Source organism: Apostichopus japonicus, chromosome 11 (assembly GCF_037975245.1).
Source record: "Apostichopus japonicus isolate 1M-3 chromosome 11, ASM3797524v1, whole genome shotgun sequence".
Classification (NCBI taxonomy): Eukaryota; Metazoa; Echinodermata; class Holothuroidea; order Aspidochirotida; family Stichopodidae; genus Apostichopus; species Apostichopus japonicus.
The window spans coordinates 14,668,309-14,687,416 of record NC_092571.1 but is presented as its reverse complement, the minus strand read 5'-3'; the positions used below and the strand labels follow the sequence as shown (position 1 = coordinate 14,687,416).

Below are 19,108 nucleotides of genomic sequence, written 5' to 3'. Positions count from 1 at the left end.
ATCTCGTACTCAGCACATGGTTTGCACTTTGAGTTCAAACACGTACATTTTAACACTACAGGTTTCGACATTGCTTTTTTTTTTATCTCATCAAACTAATCGCTCTAGTCTACAGTAGTTTACTATAGAAAGCAGGGTACAAATTGTTACAACTGATCCATGCATTGTTGGGCTTATTTTAAATCCAGTCATATCAACGGGTAATCTGATACATATGTATATGTATATATATATATATATATATATATATATATATATATATATATATATATGGATTTAAAATAAGCCCAACAATGCATGGATATATATATATATATATATAGAAATATATATATATACATATATATAGAAATATATATATATACATATATATATATATATATATATATATATATATATATATATATATATATATATATATATATATATATATTATTAACAGCAATCTTATTCACACTTCTGATTTACTCAACATGTGTTCTTCCAAACTGTTAACATTTTTGAGCATTTTGTTAAATAATTTTTCCTATATTAATTTTTTTTTTATTACTTTATTCTACAGCAGGTTCATGATGACGTCATTCATTATTAATTCCTCAACAATGGAAGATCAGGTCACTTATTGAAAGGAAATGGAGTTACCGGGTTATTCATGTATTTGGGGTCCTGTTTGTTATGTTTTGTACATTGTACAGTTTGAGCTGCGTGATACCGGTTAAAAGTCATCAGCGTGAACTAAAATACTCTTCCATAAATGGATTCGCGCGGGAATTGTGTGAGAATCACGTGACTGTGTGACAATCAGTGTCCCATGTTATAAGGTGACCAACTGAAAAAAACCATACAGGATCACTATGTCATTTTCAATAACAAATGGAAAACATCTGCAGACTTTATATTCGGAATAACATTTCCGAAAATAAGATTACAAAAAAAAAAGCGATTGTTCACACAACATCATTGTTATTCCATCTTGTGATCTGCAGTATGAAAAAAAAAAATGTATTTTTCTATTATAAATCAAACCCAGCAACTTTACCCTGCAATAGATATTTCCGTGCTTCGTATTGAGTTTAATTTCCAGTGAAGCATGGTTAGCTGGCAAAAATTGTGGTTTAAAGCCTACCACGATTCGGAAAAAGAAACGGAAAAAAAAAGAAAAGAAGAAAAAAGAGAGGTAATTTCTCATGTTTCAACTGTAGTGACATAGATACACTGGTAAACCAATCTGGTGCAGAAATTTCCCCGAAGTTTACAACTTACCAATTGAAAGACATGTTGACAACAATTAGTAAAATTGTTGGACTTCGAATTAATGCAGCTAGGTTACCGACGGCTTCGTTTGTTTTGGTAGTCTGAAAATAGAGAATACATATATATATATAATAAAAAAAAAAAAATAAAAAAAACAACAACAAGCAAACAACCAAAAAAGCAAGCAAGCAAGTAATATATGATGTACTATACAACCACCAAAGACACACAAAGACGTGATATCGTGCCACAACTTTCTATACACTCTTTTCAAAGAATGCAACTGTAGTGATAGCCTAGAACGGGGAGGAATTTTGAAGATTGAAGCATAACATGAAAAGTTAATTGTTTAAAGAATTCTTTATCACAAAACAAGAAAGAAACATAAACATATCCCGAGAGTTCTTCATTCAATCCCTTTAACTTTACACAACATTCAGCTATACAAACGGCAACCCATTCAGCCTAATTACTCAGATGCTTATGCTGGTAGATTTTGAGAAAATATCATCAAGAGATTGGGCTTGCCAACCATTTGCTCGATTTATTTTCACCATATACCCCCATACCAACTTTACTGTTCGTTGCATTTCCTGTTCTATAGCTATCGCTTACATGCATGCATGGGTTTTACCTCACATATAGCGGGTAGGTATATGATTGTTGCAATACTAGCGGTATATGCATACTTCCAAACGCCCCAAAATAATGCTTGCCAATTGTCTATAACGTCAGCAGGAATACCAGCCAAATATTGAAGTCAACACGTTATCTCTCAAAATCATCGTATATCGGAAAGAAAATGAACATGTTACAGCACAGCAACATCATGTCAAGAATAATATGAGCAACGTTTTTGAATCTAAGAAACGTTTGAAATTAGTTTGACCGTTTTCACAAGTTTAAAAACTTAAATCAGATTTTATTGGTCAAATGAGTATGTTATATTTGTACAACAGCATACCACTGTGCGTTTAACGTGACCCGCCCTGCGAGAACCAAAACGTCATGGCCAAACGACACTACCCAACCAGCCCACTCTGACAAACAAAACTCAAGTCAAGAGAGCCTAAAGAGAAAATACGCTTACCGACCAGCAGAGACAAACCCCCAACCACCCACTCGAAGATTAAAAAAAAACACACAAAAGAACGACCAGCACGCAGAGAAACATAACACCCGTCCCCAGCACACCCGCGCCCGTAGAAAGCAGCCCCATGAACATAAACGGCGAAAATCGCCTTCAACCTGTAGGCTAATATCATACTTCAACGCCTCCAGAACTGCCTGCCAACTGGCAAATTTTCCCGTAAAAACTAAATTGCATCTATTCCTCCATATAACTTTTCTTTTTTCAAAATAGCACAGACACAAATTATTCGGTGCAACACAGCAACAGGGCAAACTGGAGGGTCTATCCCATATAATAACAAGAGCCCAAGGGCACTGTGGTTCCTTGCTTGGGGTATATGACAATACACATCATATTATCAAGCAAGATTGGGCTGAAATAGTCCAAGTAATTGTCCTACATGTTCCCATAAAGTAACCAACACTATAGCCAACACTTTTGTGATCACAAAATGTGATCGGATTTTTTATCAAAAGCCACTTTTGAGATCTAAATATGGCGTCGAAAATGTAAGAAATATAAGAGACCTACAAGCGTGTCAACAGATATGATAACAATGGTGACCTCAGATGACATGACCTTGAAGTTTCAAAATGTTCCACCACCCCATTCACAACTTGTCCCAAAATATCAACCATGTCAAACCTTGGCATTGAGATTTAATTGCATTAAATGTCAAAAAATTAACTTTTGAACTTGTATGTAACTTCACACACAAAGGTCACCCGGAGGTCAACCAATTGACATTTTTGATCTGTGAGACCTAAATAGAGCATGACTGTAAAAATTCAAACATTTTTTCTTTGCCCATTTTCTCCCCCCATAATACTACTTTTTTAACATTAGCTGACCTTTGGTGACCTTGGATCACATGACCGTTAAGTTTGAAAATATTCCCCTATACCATTTGCAACTTGTCCAAATAAATCAACCTTGTCACACCTTGGCACTGGGAGTTATTGCATTAAATGTGTGAAAATTAACTTTGACCTCAAATAACTTCACACACGAAGGTCACACAGGGGTCAACCCATTGACATTTATGATCAGAAGGTACCTTCTGACATCTGAAAATCTGAACATCTGAAAATAGCATCGAAACTGTAAAAATCCACAAAACACGAAAAGGTCACCAGAGGTCAAATTGAGGTCAAGGGTCACCCAGATGCGGGTCGACAATTGGATTACATTGGAGCAATTCCCAACCCTAACGGACAATTTGTTCTTAAGTTTTTTTTGCCGCAAAAATACTAGTTTTTTATCATTAATTGACCTTTGGTGACCTTGTATCACATGACCGTTAAGTTTGAAAATATCCCCCTATACCATTTGCAACTACTCCAAAAATATCAACCTTGTCACACCTTGGAACTGGGAGTTATTGCATTAAATGTCTGAAAATTAACTTTGACCTCATATAACTTCGCACACGAAGGTCACACAGGGGTCAACCTATTGACATTTATGATCAGAAGGTACCTTTGACATCTGAAAATAGCATCGAAACTGTAAAAAATCCACAAAACACGAAAAGGTCACCAGAGGTCAAATTGAGGTCAAGGGTCACCCAGATGCGGGTCGACAATTGGGCTTCATTGAAGCAACTCCCAACTCTAACGGACAATTTGTTCTCAAGTTATCGCAAAAATACTAGTTTTTTATCATTAATTGACCTTTGGTGACCTCGGATCACATGACCGTTAAGTTTGAAAATATTCCCCTATACCATTTGCAACTTGTCTCAAAATATCAACTGTGTAACACCTTGGCACTGGGAGTTATTACACTAAATGTCTGAAAATTAACTTTGACCTCATATGACTTAACATACAAAGGTCACCTTGGGTCAACTTATTGACATTTTTGATTGATGAGACCTAAATTAGAGCATCAAACTATAAAAAGTCAAACATTTTATTCTTTGCCCATTTTCTACCCCCAAAATACTAGTTTTTTGACATTAATTGACCTTTGGTGACCTCGGATCACATGACCGGTAAGTTTGAAAATATACCCCTATACCATTTGCAACTTGTCCAAAAATATCAACCATGTCACACCTTGGCACTGGGAGTTGTTGCATTAAATGTGTGAAAATTAACTTTGACCTCGTATAACTTCGCACACGAAGGTCACACGGGTGTCAACCAATTGACATTTTTGATCGGAAGGTACCTTTGATATCCAAATCTAGCATCAAAACCAAACATTTTCTTTTTTGCTCGTTTCCTCCCAAAATAAGCACATTTTTTCTAATGTGACCTTTGACCTTTTGACCTTGGTTTCAGATGTAGTTTAATCTCCTGATTCCAAAAAACAAAACGAAAAGTCTGTACAACCATCCTAACTCCGACCGAAAAACTTTGACCCCATATAACTTCGCACATAAAGGTCACACGGGGTCAACCTATAGACATTTATGATCAGAAGGTACCTTTGACATCTGAAAATAGCATCGAAACTGTAAAAATCCCAAAAACACGAAAAGGTCACCAGAGGTCAAATTGAGGTCAAGGGTCACCCAGATGCGGGTCGACAATTGGATTACATTGAGGCAACTCCCAACCCTAACAGACATTTCGTTCTCAAGTTATTGCAAAAATACTAATTTTTTATCATTAATTGACCTTTGGTGACCTCGGATCACATGACCGTTAAGTTTGAAAATGCTCCCCTAACCAGTTCACAACTTGTCCCAAACTATCAATCTTGTCGCACATTGGCACTGGGAGTTATTGCAGTTTTAATATTTTCGGTTTTTGGACCATAACTGACCTTTGGTGACCTTTGTGGGCACCAAAAACAATAGGGCACACCTTCTCCATATGGCGGATCTATAGTCCAAGTTTGGCCTCAATCCAACATTCCCTTATTGAGATAGAGCGTACCCAAGCAAGTGTCACAGACACACACACACACATACATACATACATACATACATACACACACACGCCAACCTGACTGCATAGGTTCCTTTTGCTAAAGCAAGGAACCAAAAAGTCCTGTCCAACCGACCATGAACGGTCTCCCGTTACACGGTCGGTCCAGTTCTGAAACCACTCCCACAAGCTTAAAACAAAGGAACAATGCCACAAAAACATGAGCAGTACTCTCTAAGCTGTCACAGCCGGTCCTAGGGCACAGTCCATCACCCAATCGCCAATGATACCTTTTCAAATTTGTCAGTAAGGCCCCGTGAGCAATTCTCAAGGCAAGATCTTGCAACCTGTAATTATTCAGCATTGAATTCACCGAACGCCATACTTCGGCAGAATGACGTCCCTGCACCAAAACAACAAACAAAAAAACATTCAAGGCCCTGTCAATCAAGGAACTGTGAACGAGGGCCGGCCGTGACAGGTCAACAGGGAGCAATTCAATAAGTGCGGAACAAAATTATGACACGCACCACCCTGCTCGGAATACTACTTTGCGGTTCTCTGTTGCTAAACAGCGCCGGGACCCATCGACGCAAGTGCAACCCGCCCCAAAACGTACAAAATATGAACAAGGCAACCCTGGGGCAGTTACCGCTATAAACAATTGCTTAAATAACAATAACGTCAATTTACTTCCCAGATGAACCACCCCTAGTCCCCCCTTCTCCAGTTTTTGGTACAATACCGCCCTCTTGACAAGCTCTGTACCACCCGACCAAATGAATGAAAAAAACGCCCTCTCCAACCGCACCAGGACGCGACGCGGAATTGGGTACACCACGCCCGGGTACCACAAGATGGGCGAAACAAAACGATTAATAACGGTGACTTTCCCCAAGATCGAAAGCCAGCGGGTGCCAAAGGTTTCGAGTCTGCTCTCAAATACCTCAGCCCTCTCGTTCCAGGTGACATCACAAGGTGCATCGTAGCCGAACCCTATACCATTCATTTTGATATTCTGATCCGACCATGATGCACTGAAAGATAAGTCTCTGTATCTCCAGCTACCAAGGTGAAGGCTCTTTGTCTTGTTCGGATTCAACTTCACCCCGGAAGCTCTCTCAAAGATAGGTAAATCCTCCGAGGGCGCGAAAGGAGGTCAGACTCGAAACACGCACGTGACGTCATCTGCATATTGAACGCATTTCACCTTGACCCCCTGGCACAACGAATGGAACAAGTCTCGAGTCCCTTTCCAAAGACGGAATAGGGACTCGCTAAACCAAACATAAAGTAATGGAGACAGAGGGCACCCCTGGCGCACCCCTTCTCTACGTTTAAAACCTCTGAACAAAACCCATTTACGATTACAAAACTTAAACTTTCCTAATACAAAACAGAAATCCATATAAGAAAATTTGGGTGCAACTGAAACGCCTCCAATACAATTTATTAATTAAAAATTTAATTAAAAAACCGCGATCCACCTTATCAAAGCTGCTGATCAGCATACCACTCTTACATATTGATATCTTACCCGCTTATATAAGAATGCCAGACAATATTTTGTATGAGCCTATAACGTTTTTTGCATATTTCCATTTACATTTTCTACAGGGTATAATGATATTGAAACATCGTTAGAAACAATGCCATTTCCACACGTTGGTATTAATGGAGCTGTCTAGACATTTAACTATATCATTTGAAGGTTACTTATTTGCACTATACTTATATGTGTAATGACTTATATGTGTAATGAAATATAATCAACACGAAGAAAATATGTTAAGATTTGATCATCATGACTTACCGATATCCAAACAAAAATTGTAATTGAAATGATCTTACAAGGTGATGTTAAATCAACTATTGACATAATGTTTTTTTTAAAAGATATTTGAAGTATATTATTCGTTTAATTTTAGTACTTATTGATAAACTCACCTCTGGGGCGTCGACATCACAGCTTTTCTGAATCTCTTCTTCCTGGATATCTCTCTGATTTACAGATGCAATCCTTGATAACACCTTCTGTGCCTTTGCGGTATCACGTCGGGTAATCAACCATCTCGGTGATTCTTGTAGAAAGAAGCTATAAACAACATCAGAAAATGTTACAAAAGCATTACGTTACTGTACGTTAGACATTTTATTATGCAGCTTAGAACAATTATTATGTCTGAGAAACCATTTTGATCGAGCAATCTCCAGAGGTCACGAAGGATGGAAAGAACATAAGGCTAGTCAACAATTCTTGTTGTACAGCCATCATGAAACGAAATTGTTTCGACACCAGCGACAGAGTATAACCACATTCCACATATTACTAACAATTTCGAGGGGACCACTAAGCTCAACACCATTTCACAGCAGTTATTTTGAATCGGCCAAGAAAATTTGACTCTGGGTGAGATCTGAACCTGCATGGAACGCTCGTGGCAGTAACAAACCCCTTCACATTCGACTGCAGTATAACATGTATAAAGAGAACATTGTTTTACTTACTGGTGTACTTGTTGTTTTTTCACAAAATGAAAGTTATTAAGCAAGTTCATTATGATTCCCTTTGGAACTCAACATATCATCACCCATAGTAATGTACTGCATAATGTTAAAAGAAAGACATTACGACAAGCTCAATCAATATAAACGATTTCATGACTTAAGTATCGATTATAAGGCCTACACAATGTTCAAAATGATTTGATCAAAACCAGCAAGAAACTGCTTTGAACGTTATTTTTAGGATGTTTAGCGGATAAATAAAAATATGTTGCATTCTTTTTAAACAACCAGCCGAGGGTAAATATGCATGCAGCATATCAACAGAAAATTTCTTCTACTACATAGATATACATCAGAACGCATATCCATAAACCTAGTATTGTCGTGGGACAATAAACCTATAACTTGAGCAAAACCGATAACTTAGTTAGTTTATACAGAAGTATAAAAGGAGAGGTCGATTCCTTTCCAAAATAATAGTTTCAAGCTGTGACGCGCACCCGATACACCCTGTAGGACCCCTTTACGTAGTTACACCTGGCCCTGAAGTTACAACTTCAGTCAAACTACATTAGCCACGTGATCATATTAGATCATTAGTTTTAAGACATTCAATAGCTTGTTGTTCAGACAAATGTGAATTATTTTGAAGTGAAGTTATACGATTCGTGAATAACAATAGATATGTTGAAGTTGTATTCGCATTTCGGATAGAATTGCGGTGCAAACTAACAAGTGTTCAAAGGGAAACTCACGTCATATACTTTCAAGTTCTGTACTTTTCATAATATTTCGTATTAAATCGATCTTGGAAGAAAAAAAAATTGTACCACAGATCTCTACACATACAATATAAATATAAACTGATATTTACACCTCAATATAAGTTATAAATGTTATCTTTCAACGACTTGTGCGTGCAAGAACATCACATAGTTTATGTACCAAAAAATGTGCTTTATCCTCCCGCCCCCCCCATGGCTCACATGACCGTGGTTTGCGGCTCTCCACTTGGCACGACTCTCAATACACGGTTCTGCTGAGGCTGAATTCCACCATTTGATCCCCCTCCCCCCAAAAAACCCCCAAAATTGCGTTATGAAATACATAATATATAACTCGAGATCGCACAAAGAATTAATTTGGCCGGAAAGTTTTGAGATAATTCTTTTTGGGCTCCTCCCTTCCAACATTCAATCCTCTTCCGCCTCCCCTCTGTGAATGTGTGTACCTTTTGGAGGATTATCTAATTCACAAACGACGTTACAAAACAGCTGCTTGGATTACACAGAACTGAAGAGAATCCCAATATAAAGTTATTCAGCTGCAGTAAACCATTTGAAACTCTGTCCTTGTCAGGATCGCGAACACCGAGCTTTTATCAAACGTTTCTCTTTTTTCGATGAGAAATGTCAGCTATATAATGAAGTGGGGCTGTAATAATTTTTTCACACATATTCCCGGTGGTTTTTGGGAGCCTCCATTGAAGGTCATCACATTGGTCAAAACGTTTAGCATTCTGAGGTTTGCTTATAGTATGTTTTTTAATACACTTGTTTTGTCTGCGGGTTCGGGCACACCAACCCTCCCATAAATCCCCTCACTATCCTACCAGTTATTCAAGAGTGCTCCAACATTGATATGCATGTATACGTTTAGAAAACGACTTCGAGGGTGGTAGTGCAGTGCTTCTTGGTGGTATTGGGTAAAGAGAGAGAGAGTGAGAGAAGATTGGGGGGGGGGGGGGGGGTTACGAACTGGTTGCCTTTAGGATCTCAATGGGATTGAATTAAGTACACCAGCATCTGACTATGACTTTTTTCCCCTCAAATTCTATGATATCGGGGAAGCATGGCCAAATAAATAAATAAATAAAGCACGAAGCTATGTTAGAGAAGGAAATCACTTCCTGGTGGGGTGTACACTGAACCTCTTTCTTGTACACATGATGTTGGCACCTAGAGGTGCGGGGAGGAGGGGAGGGAGGAAAGGGGGTGGGAGGGGAGGAGGGGAGGGAGGTTAGGACGCGATAGTCTGCATGAGTGACCATCCCATTATAATGAAAATATCTACATTGTTATCATTTCTATCATAATTATTTTCACAAAACCTCCACATAGTTCTGTTTTATTTAAGATCTTTCTGCAAACTGTGCAAGCCCAACGCAAAGATTTGCCCCTATATATGTCCTTTTGACAAAGAAGATGTTTGACCAAATGACAGATGTGAAGGATAACTCAGTGGACATATGGAGACAACCATTGTATAAACTCTGTAATCAAAAGAAATAAATATTAGGCCAGCGGTCTCCAACTCGTTTATCTCCGCGACCGAGGAGTTTCCATGAGGACTGAGACGCGACAAAACAAACCGCCAACCCACAGAATCGGCGCTGAGATGACATGAAGCTGGGATAATGGACTTTTAATGTTTAAGCTAGCATAGTTGCTTTTGAATATGTTTTAAAAATATTGTTAACGAATATTTGAAATAAGTAATAAGTTATATAGACTCAAGTACTAAAATACCTTCTTTTGGATTTTTTTGACTGATTTTAAAACGATTTCATACAGTAAAATACTCTCTGATATTTAATACAGTGGAAAATGCATACGAAAGGAACCAAGCGACTCAGAGGATTTTTTTTCGCCACTCACTTTTAGGTTGCGTTCTATTGCTTGAGTCATTTTTTGTAATAACACAGTCATTGGAAAGGAACAATTTTTCCTTTACTCATGTACCCACTTTGACGCTAACATCGTGAAGATATCAATTTGATGTAACTGTGTGATATTAAGTGTTAGGAAGTAGATTTGCAGTGAGTATGTGTGTGTGTTTGGCAGGGGCGAGGAGGGGGACGAGGGATCCCCTTCCGAAACACATATCGAGGGCCATGTATATTGCTGTAGAGGGTAGGAGCTATTGTCACTGAACTCCAGGGTAGGACTGGAAAGGTGATACGCATGCAGTTACAGCACCCGAATCCCTATACAAGCTTCCATTGTATTTGGAATTGACAACAAAGAGTGCTTTTTACGTGACCCGCCCTGCGGGATCCAAAACGTCAAACGGCACTACCCAACTATCCCATTCACATCAAAAAAACTCAAGTCAATGAAGCCAAACAAAGTAAATAAGCCCAGCGATCTGCAGAGACAAACCCCAAACCACCCACTTAAACGTTAAAAACCCCACAAAAGGACGACCAGCACGCAGCGAAACGAAACACCCCTCCCTAGCACACCAGCGTCCAAAAAAGGCAGCCCCAGATAAACGGCGAAAATCACCTTCAACCCGAAGGCGAATGTCAGACTTCACCGCCTCCAGGACTGCCTGCCACCGGCTATATCGCATCTATTCATCCAAATAACAAAGAGTATGAACCGAAAATGTTCGACAACTCGGTTTGATCAGTTACGACTTAGATCTAGTTTCAAAACGTTTTGTTAACAATATAATACTTACAATGTTATTACAAACAATGGAATGTAAGGAAGAGTAAATATCAGCGTTAAGAGGCGCCAATTTCCAATCAGTTTCGCCATTCCGGAGAGAAGGAAATATCCCCCCGCGAAAAACATCCACATAAAATTAGCAACGAGGACACGCTTAGATGGAGCTACTACTTCAGTTACTGCAAAAGTAAAAGAAACAACAAAATGATATACGGTAAGTGATTGCAATTCAACAATTCGACAGCAGTGATTATGTTTCATTAAGACGCATCGATTTCAACAGCACTATACGTTGGTATGACCCCCCTCCCCATGTTGTTTCCTTGAAAAGATGTTGTATCCATTCTAGTCCAACTAATCAGATGTTGCGAATGCTTAATTATTACCAGATACACACAAAGAACACAGTAATTACTGTAAATCTTAAAGTTTCGTACCAAAGTAAAAACTGGATCGTACAAATCAGTAGCAAGTGCTTTTAGGATTATAGTAAGAACTGAGGATATGTGTAATTCTAACTAATCCAATAGTTTTGGGATTTGTTGGGATTACATATTGAACCTATTAGCACACGCTACCGATTTATCAGATTTGTCAGCACAATCCAGTAATTACTGCGGTGATAATCTTTAAGATTTACAGTTTAGTTACTGTAATCTCTGTGTGAATCGGCTGTAATTCTCAATCCCGCAGTCGGCCCATTTTTTACCACTTTGGGGTTCGGGGCATCAAAAATTGTAGTGGAGAGGGGTGGGGTGGGGCAGACGGTGTTCAACGGTGCGTGGTTCCTTGGTACAAGTGTTCCCTATTCAGCTTTTGTGAAGAAAATGATGAACTTACTCGCCACAAAATTAATGATACCGATACTCTTCAAGAAGACAGCCACGAAGAACCTCAAAGTTATGAATATGGCCATGTTTGGTGAGAACATAGTGAGTAACCCCACCACGAACGAACAAGCGATATTCAGAAGGAGAGACAAGCGGCGACCAATTCTGTAAAGGAAATCGATCAATCAGCCAATAAATCAATCAATCAAACAGTCAGTGAATCATTCAATAGTCAATCAATCAATCAATCAATCAATATGTTTAAAAGTCAGTCAATCAATAAATAATCAATCAGTCAATAAATCAATGAAACAGTCAGTGAATCAATAAATAGTCAATCAATCAATATGTCAATCAGTCAATAAATAATCAATCAGTCAATACATTAAACAGTCAGTGAATCATCAATAGTCAATCAGTCAGTCAATCAATCAGTCAAGCAATCAGTCAAGCAATCAGTCAATCAATATCCAATCAATCAATAAATCAATCAAACAGTAAAAGGAGAAGGAGTAAAGGGGAAAATGGGAAAGTGAAAAAGAAGGGAAAAGAAAGTGAAGGGGAAATGAAGGTGAAAGGTGAAGTGGAAGAGAAATGGAAGGGAAGGGAAGAGGAGGAGGGGATGGGAAAGGGGAATGGAAAGGGAGAGGCAAAGGAAAGGCACAGCGAAAGGGAGAGGATATAGAAAGGAAAGAATAAAAAAGGAAGGGAAAGAAAAAAAAACGCATTTAGGTTAATTTGATAAATGAACCTTGGTTAGATGAGTGTGAAACTTACGTGTCTGCGGCCAGACCACCAAGAGCGCTCCCCACGAAGTAACCAGCGAAGTAAATAGACTGTGCAATGTTTGGCAAGTAAGACTTTCCGCAAACCAGCTCAAACTGTAAGAGACAACGTGAACTAGGAGAATTTTACAGGGTAGGGCCTATAACTCGAATAAGTGGGACATTATGGCTAAATGGCGTTGGGGAGGGAGAGAAAGAACAAGGAAAGGAAAGTGGGAGAGAAGAAGGAAAGATACGATACACAAAGAATTTTTGGTGGATTGTTTCTTTTATAAGTGATTCCATTTGACATGAACATTAGAACCCAGTGCAAGTTGACAAATGATGCGGCGAACTGGAAAACCCAGCCCCATTTTGCCATATGTTTCAGGATAGAATTCCCCTCATTTGTTCAAACCCATGACAACTAACAATCTGTGATTAAATTTACTTCGAAATGGGCACATTATATTGCACCAAGTCTGTCAAGGAATGACCCCAGGGCCTCAGATATGGGCCGATAGAAACGATGTCCCAAAATGTCCCCGGACATATTAAGCGAAGTAAGCTATCCGCCGCGACTGCATGTGAGTTTGTCGACTTACCGTCCTGGGAGTCATACCACAAAATGGTGCATATTTTCATACGCCATGATTAATAATTTAAATAACTAATTAGGCACAGTCCAGATCCGAGTTCGTATAGTGAGCTTAGCGCAAATTTGCCCAAATGTTGCCATACGCCAACATGTTAAACCACCAATGACTTGTAATGCTACCCGTGACACACTTCCAATGGGGCTGTGTCAGTTTAAATGTTTTGCTAGGTCTAAGAAAATACATTTCTATGAAATTTGAAACAAGGATGGCAAGACAAACCACTTTAATTATATTTTCAGGACCTCACACATGCGCAATTTATGGTCAGACTTAGAATTGGTCCCATGTGAGTGGTGGCTAAAGTGATGAAGACATCAAAATAAATCAGTGGTTGTTCGTTGGAGTCCTCACGCAAGTTACCTTGGTTGCTAGATGGATCTGCATCTGGTAATCGGGTGAATGCTGGTCGGAGGGTACTTTGTTACCACCGTGTACCCAGTGTTCTCACTGTGGCGTAAACGCCGGTATCACTCAACAAGTTGTAGGCTTCGGCCGCACCGTTATACGCACACAGCTTGTGGTTTCAATCACAAGTTTTGCTGGTCGCGACAAACATACAAAGTTGCAGGTCTTACGATGTGAAAAATCTCGGTTACTTTTCATAGAACCTAACTTCTATTATTCGATGATATGAATCCTGAGATGTGTAAGCCATAACCAAAAAGAGCCACGACACTACTTTTTTACCAAATGTGTACGGGGGGGGGGGAGGTGGGATTTGATATGTCCTCCACCCATCGAAATAAAGGGGGACGTGTCTCCCCTATTTTATATTTTATATGCCTTTAAGATATGCTTCAACATTAACCAGCAATCAATTGTTATAGTGACACTCTCCTTAAATTCGTAATTCGTCAGTGTACCACAGTCATCGAAATCTTTACAGATGTGAGCAATTGCATGGTAGGTTTAATTCATGATTTCAAAACAGTTACTATAGGGGAGGAGAGGGGGGGGGGTGGGTGTGGTGTAGTCATAACACTTGTGCATTACAATACTATAAGAGTGTAAAATAGTTTCAAAGTCGGTAGTTGGCTGGTATAACATTTGTGCATTAACATGACGTGAAGTTATAAGATCTGCTGTAATCTTTTGGTATATAGTGAAATGCCTGATGAAGTCTTGGTATGGATGAATGATCAGTCTTCAATTTTTAAAGATCATCAGTGAAATGTCCCCTCCCCCTCTTCTGAAGCAATTTAGTTAAATGTTGTTAAAATTGATCAAAAGCACTTCCCCTTATGCTCCGTGCTTCCAAAGTAACCACAACAACACGAGGAAATAAACCCTAGCCTTTTCTGCTAAGAGAATACCGTATTGCGGTACGCTTTTTTCGACAGAAGCAACACGAATGCTTGAATACGTTATTTTCAACCTTAAATATCAATTCAATTGTCACCCATGGCATGCGCCATTGTTGTTTGAATCCCGGCAGTTCCCGCTTGTTTTGTGATCTAAGCGAGCCACAAATCGCTTTAATAAAAAAAAAAGTGTTGCCAATACCAGCAATAATTAAAATTGAAAAATTGCCCGGACTCTGGAATAAAAAGTACAAAGAGAGCACGTCCGCATTTGGACTTGACCGCTATCAATTTGTTCCTACAGTGCAAGGAGGAACTGAGACAACGAGACCCTAGAGCTTTCTTAACAGATCGCATCTGTGGCCAACACTGGCAGTTACTCTGATGCTATTACTGCCAACACTAGTAACAGTTCTGCGACGGAGGGGCAAGTCTGGTGCTTTTTGTACGCTCGGGAAGACGGGCACATGGAAGGTCTTCTACCAAAGTTTCTTCAGGGACAGGGCATCATTGACTTATGGTGGTTGTGTAACTAAACACCAGAATTTTCTCAGATTTGCAACTCAGTCTACCGAAAGTAAACTTGTGAACTGTGTGCCCCGTACTGATGTTTTCAGCCACTTTTTGTCCCAGGTCTCTTTTTTTTCTGGAAACTATTTTCCGTCAGGAAAAACATGATATCGTTTTCCCTTCCATGATCCCCTTTCTTGATTACAAAACCAAATGGTTGGAACTCCGGCAATTTGCACCAACTTTCGAACAATGTCCGAGAGCAAGTGTAGACTGAATTCATATGCAGAGAGGGGAAACGTTAAACTATCGATGTGACTCGCTGACGTCATTTATGAAGCGCCCTCGTTATTGAAATTAACATAATGGCCGCATTCACAGTATGTGTGGAAAAGAAAGAGATCGAAAATTCCTGGAAATTCGGGGAAGGTAGTTTTGAATAGTTATTTCACAGAGGGTGTAAAGAATATAGGTCCCTACTAAGAGGTCGGTGCAAAACCCAAGGTTTACTTCTCCTTCATGGTAAAGTTAGACCATGCATTTCTATGTAGCAGCCCTATAGCTTAAAAGATGGCACCAAAAGGCTTAATATAATAAAGAATGATATTTGACCACCCACCTTATTACATTTAGAAAAACGTGTCGCGGAGAAATTAGAAACTGCCTTTTGCCGAGAGGAGTGAAAAATATGCAAAAGGAAAATTTGTGAAACCACTGAGGTGTAATGACATCTCCAATCGTCTCACTGTGTTGATGTTCCTATGTGGTTCAATCAAGTCTAATGGACGGATATACATATAACGACTAGTATATCCCAGATCCGCAATTTGCAATTAGCCTAGCAAAGCATTGGGTATCAGATAAAATATAACATACTCCATATAATTACCCACATGTCTTCCACAATAAAGTAATGGGCAATTTTGCTTTTACGTGGCCCTGCTCTGCGGGATCCAAAACGCCAAACGGCACTACTCAACCATCCCATTCTAACGACCAAAACTCAAGTCATGCGAGCCAAAAAGTAAATAAGTCAAGTGAGCAATTGTCACTAAGTACCGGCTTGCAGAAGTTCTTTTTACGTGACCCGCCCTGTGGTACCCAAAACGTCACGGCCAAACGGCACTGACTTCCCCTTCCCCCCAAAACGAAACTCACAACTCAAGCAAGAAAAATCGCCCAACGCCCAGCGGAGATAAACAGCCCCCACCTTCCACCCGAACACTTAAAAAGGCTACAAACGGACGACCAGCCAGCAGCGAAACAAAACAAACCAGCACACCAGCGCCCGAAGAAGGCAGCCCCAGATTATCGGCGAAATCACTTTCAACCTGCAGGCGAATGGCATACTTGACCGCCTCTGTGACTGTCTGCCAAGGGGATATTCTTCCCCTAAAAACGATATCACACCTATTCCTCCAAATATGTTTTTTCCTTCTTCAAAGTAACAGAGATACAAATAATACGGCGGAAAACACCAACGATTAAACAAACAGTAACAAATTCCTACCTTATCTTCATGATATTTTGAAATCATATAGATGAAATTCAATGGCACGCTATCTGATCCATTCGTTTCAGATGTGCTGGTCTTAATCTTTTTTTTTGTAACATGTACTGGTTATCTTTTCCTAACATGTTGGTAGCAAGTCTGAAATTTGTTAAACGAAAGGCACCGCCCATGGACAATCGATAGGTTTCATACAGAATTCAAGCATTTCTCGCATTTAGTAAAACTTTCTTTGCTGTGTGTGTGTGTGGACATTTTGATATTAGGCTGTGAAGGTGTGATGTTATTTTCGATAAATTGGGTATCATGTTCATTTGCAGTATGCTGATTATTTTCTTGACATTGTAAAAACGGATAACGTTCTTGAACAATTCTTTCTTGAATAATTGAAAATCGAACTTTTCACGCCTTCTGTTGCAAGATGGACGTAGTTACAGTGTTTATCACGAAGAGCACTACAGTTTAGCATTCAAGTGCACGCGATGGCATGGTCGTGCGTATGGGTGTGTGGCTGGGGGTGGGGGGGGGGAGGGTGGGTGAGTTAGGGGTGGTCAATCAGGTTGTTTAGACTGAGCCGTGTTTTTCAGTTTTGGTTAGAATTGTTTGTATGTGTTGTTTTGAGAACAGCGAGCAAGACGAGCGAGTTAACAAAAACTAAAAAAAGTTACAATGCAAATTCCTGTATTCATAACAACTGTTTGCTCACAACAAAAATACTACATATTGCATGAGACTGGCTCAGACATTAATATAGAATTACATCTTAAGTACATCTACAATGAGGTGGAATCATGGAAACGTTATCAATTAACTATATTCACTAAAAGCCTTCATAGAAATAAAATAATGTTAACACTAGGAACACCATCTTTAGATTACAATATGATTAGTATAGAATATACTTACATCCTGAACAATAGTACTCGGAAATGTACTTCGATCGTACTCCCATCCTTCATCACACGGGATCACATTCAGCTTCGTGACGTCATCACCAAGATCTATCGCTGTTTGGAGGTCGATACCACTGACGTTGTATTTCGTACATTGTTCGTAACTCGTGTCATTGTCTACCATGGGAATGGACAGAGCTTTCTTAAAGTCCTCACAGTTTAAATCAGCATCGTCGATGTCAGTCGGACAATCTTCGTTCACCCAAGATTGACACCAGTGATCGCTCTTTCCGGCGGTAAATACTTGGATATAGAGGTGTGTAGTATTTATGAGAACCATGAAACTAACCAGAAGTAGGAAACATTTTTGGTACCGGCCGAAGTGGCCTACCACTTTTAGAAGTGCCTCAAAATCCATCTTATCGAGAAAATATCACCTTCTTACGAATCTACCAAGTGGTCTCTGTTGTTGTTGCCCAAAGCGTATCTGAAATAAGACTGAGTCTCATTCAATGGTTCCTATGATTTAAATGTAGTAAAATAAAAACTGTGTCAAAGTTGTGGCGCTATTGCTCTTTTCAGCTTTTGCTTAAATTTCTAACTGCGTTGAAGTTGCTGTTATCTAATGAAAATAGGGGTATTCGTGGTGTTGTTTCAGATAAGCATGAATTTATGTATGGTGTTATCAAAGGATTGTCGGTATCTAGACTTCCACGTATCAATGTGACTTGTGTATTAAGCTATACAACGCAGTTAAATCACATCTTTTACCATTTCAACTATCATATTTATAGCAGGAGTTTCCTTCGCCAGCTTTACAGGAAACCTTCCGATTTTTTTAAACTATAGATTTCTTATCGTTATTATTTCTTATTTTCGATCAGAAAACTGGTCCCGCGCAAGTATTTGTGTGTGTACATCTGGGTTAGATACGTGCAGAATATCCACTTCGCCGTTGGCGATGACCGATGGAACAAGACACTCGCTCTGTATAAGTAGTTCAACAGCAAGTAGTTCAACAGCATGACGTCACTTTTTTCGGTCCATTTGTAAGTATGCCCTCACTGTTAGATAGAAACCTTTGTTACTCCAATTACGTAGAATCCATAAGGCGAGTATTAACATCGAAGCATAAGTTTGTTTTTAAAAAAGGAAGAAAATAATGATAATAACGATAATGATAACGATAACGATAACAATAACAAGTATCAAGAGAAAAAACGATAACAGCTAAAGCAATAGAAATATATATTTGGCATATCATATTTGAATTCCCGGAAAGCCATGTGTCCCAAATTTATTGACAATATTTACCAGGAAACAACCAGAAGTGAATGTATGCTGTTCACAGGATGGTAATCAATTCCGAATCCGAATCGTTTATTTACAAGCATATATTATAGCAACCAGGCT

At 39.1% G+C, this 19,108-nt stretch overlaps 1 protein-coding gene across 1 annotated transcript in view; it reads right to left on the bottom strand.

Moving 5' to 3' along the window:
* LOC139975702 (solute carrier family 22 member 13-like) overlaps positions 1–18,815 on the bottom strand; it is a 26,116-nt gene extending 7,301 nt beyond the window's left edge. The window contains exons 1-6 of the mRNA XM_071983803.1: positions 17,709–18,815; positions 12,836–12,939; positions 12,069–12,223; positions 11,239–11,407; positions 7,213–7,360; positions 1,264–1,355 (exon numbers count right to left, since the gene is read on the bottom strand). Of these exons, the coding sequence (XP_071839904.1) occupies positions 1,264–1,355; positions 7,213–7,360; positions 11,239–11,407; positions 12,069–12,223; positions 12,836–12,939; positions 17,709–18,113 (1,073 nt within the window). The 5' untranslated portion in view covers positions 18,114–18,815. The remainder of the gene's footprint in view (positions 1–1,263; positions 1,356–7,212; positions 7,361–11,238; positions 11,408–12,068; positions 12,224–12,835; positions 12,940–17,708) is intronic.
* Between the last annotated feature and the right edge of the window lie 293 nt (positions 18,816–19,108).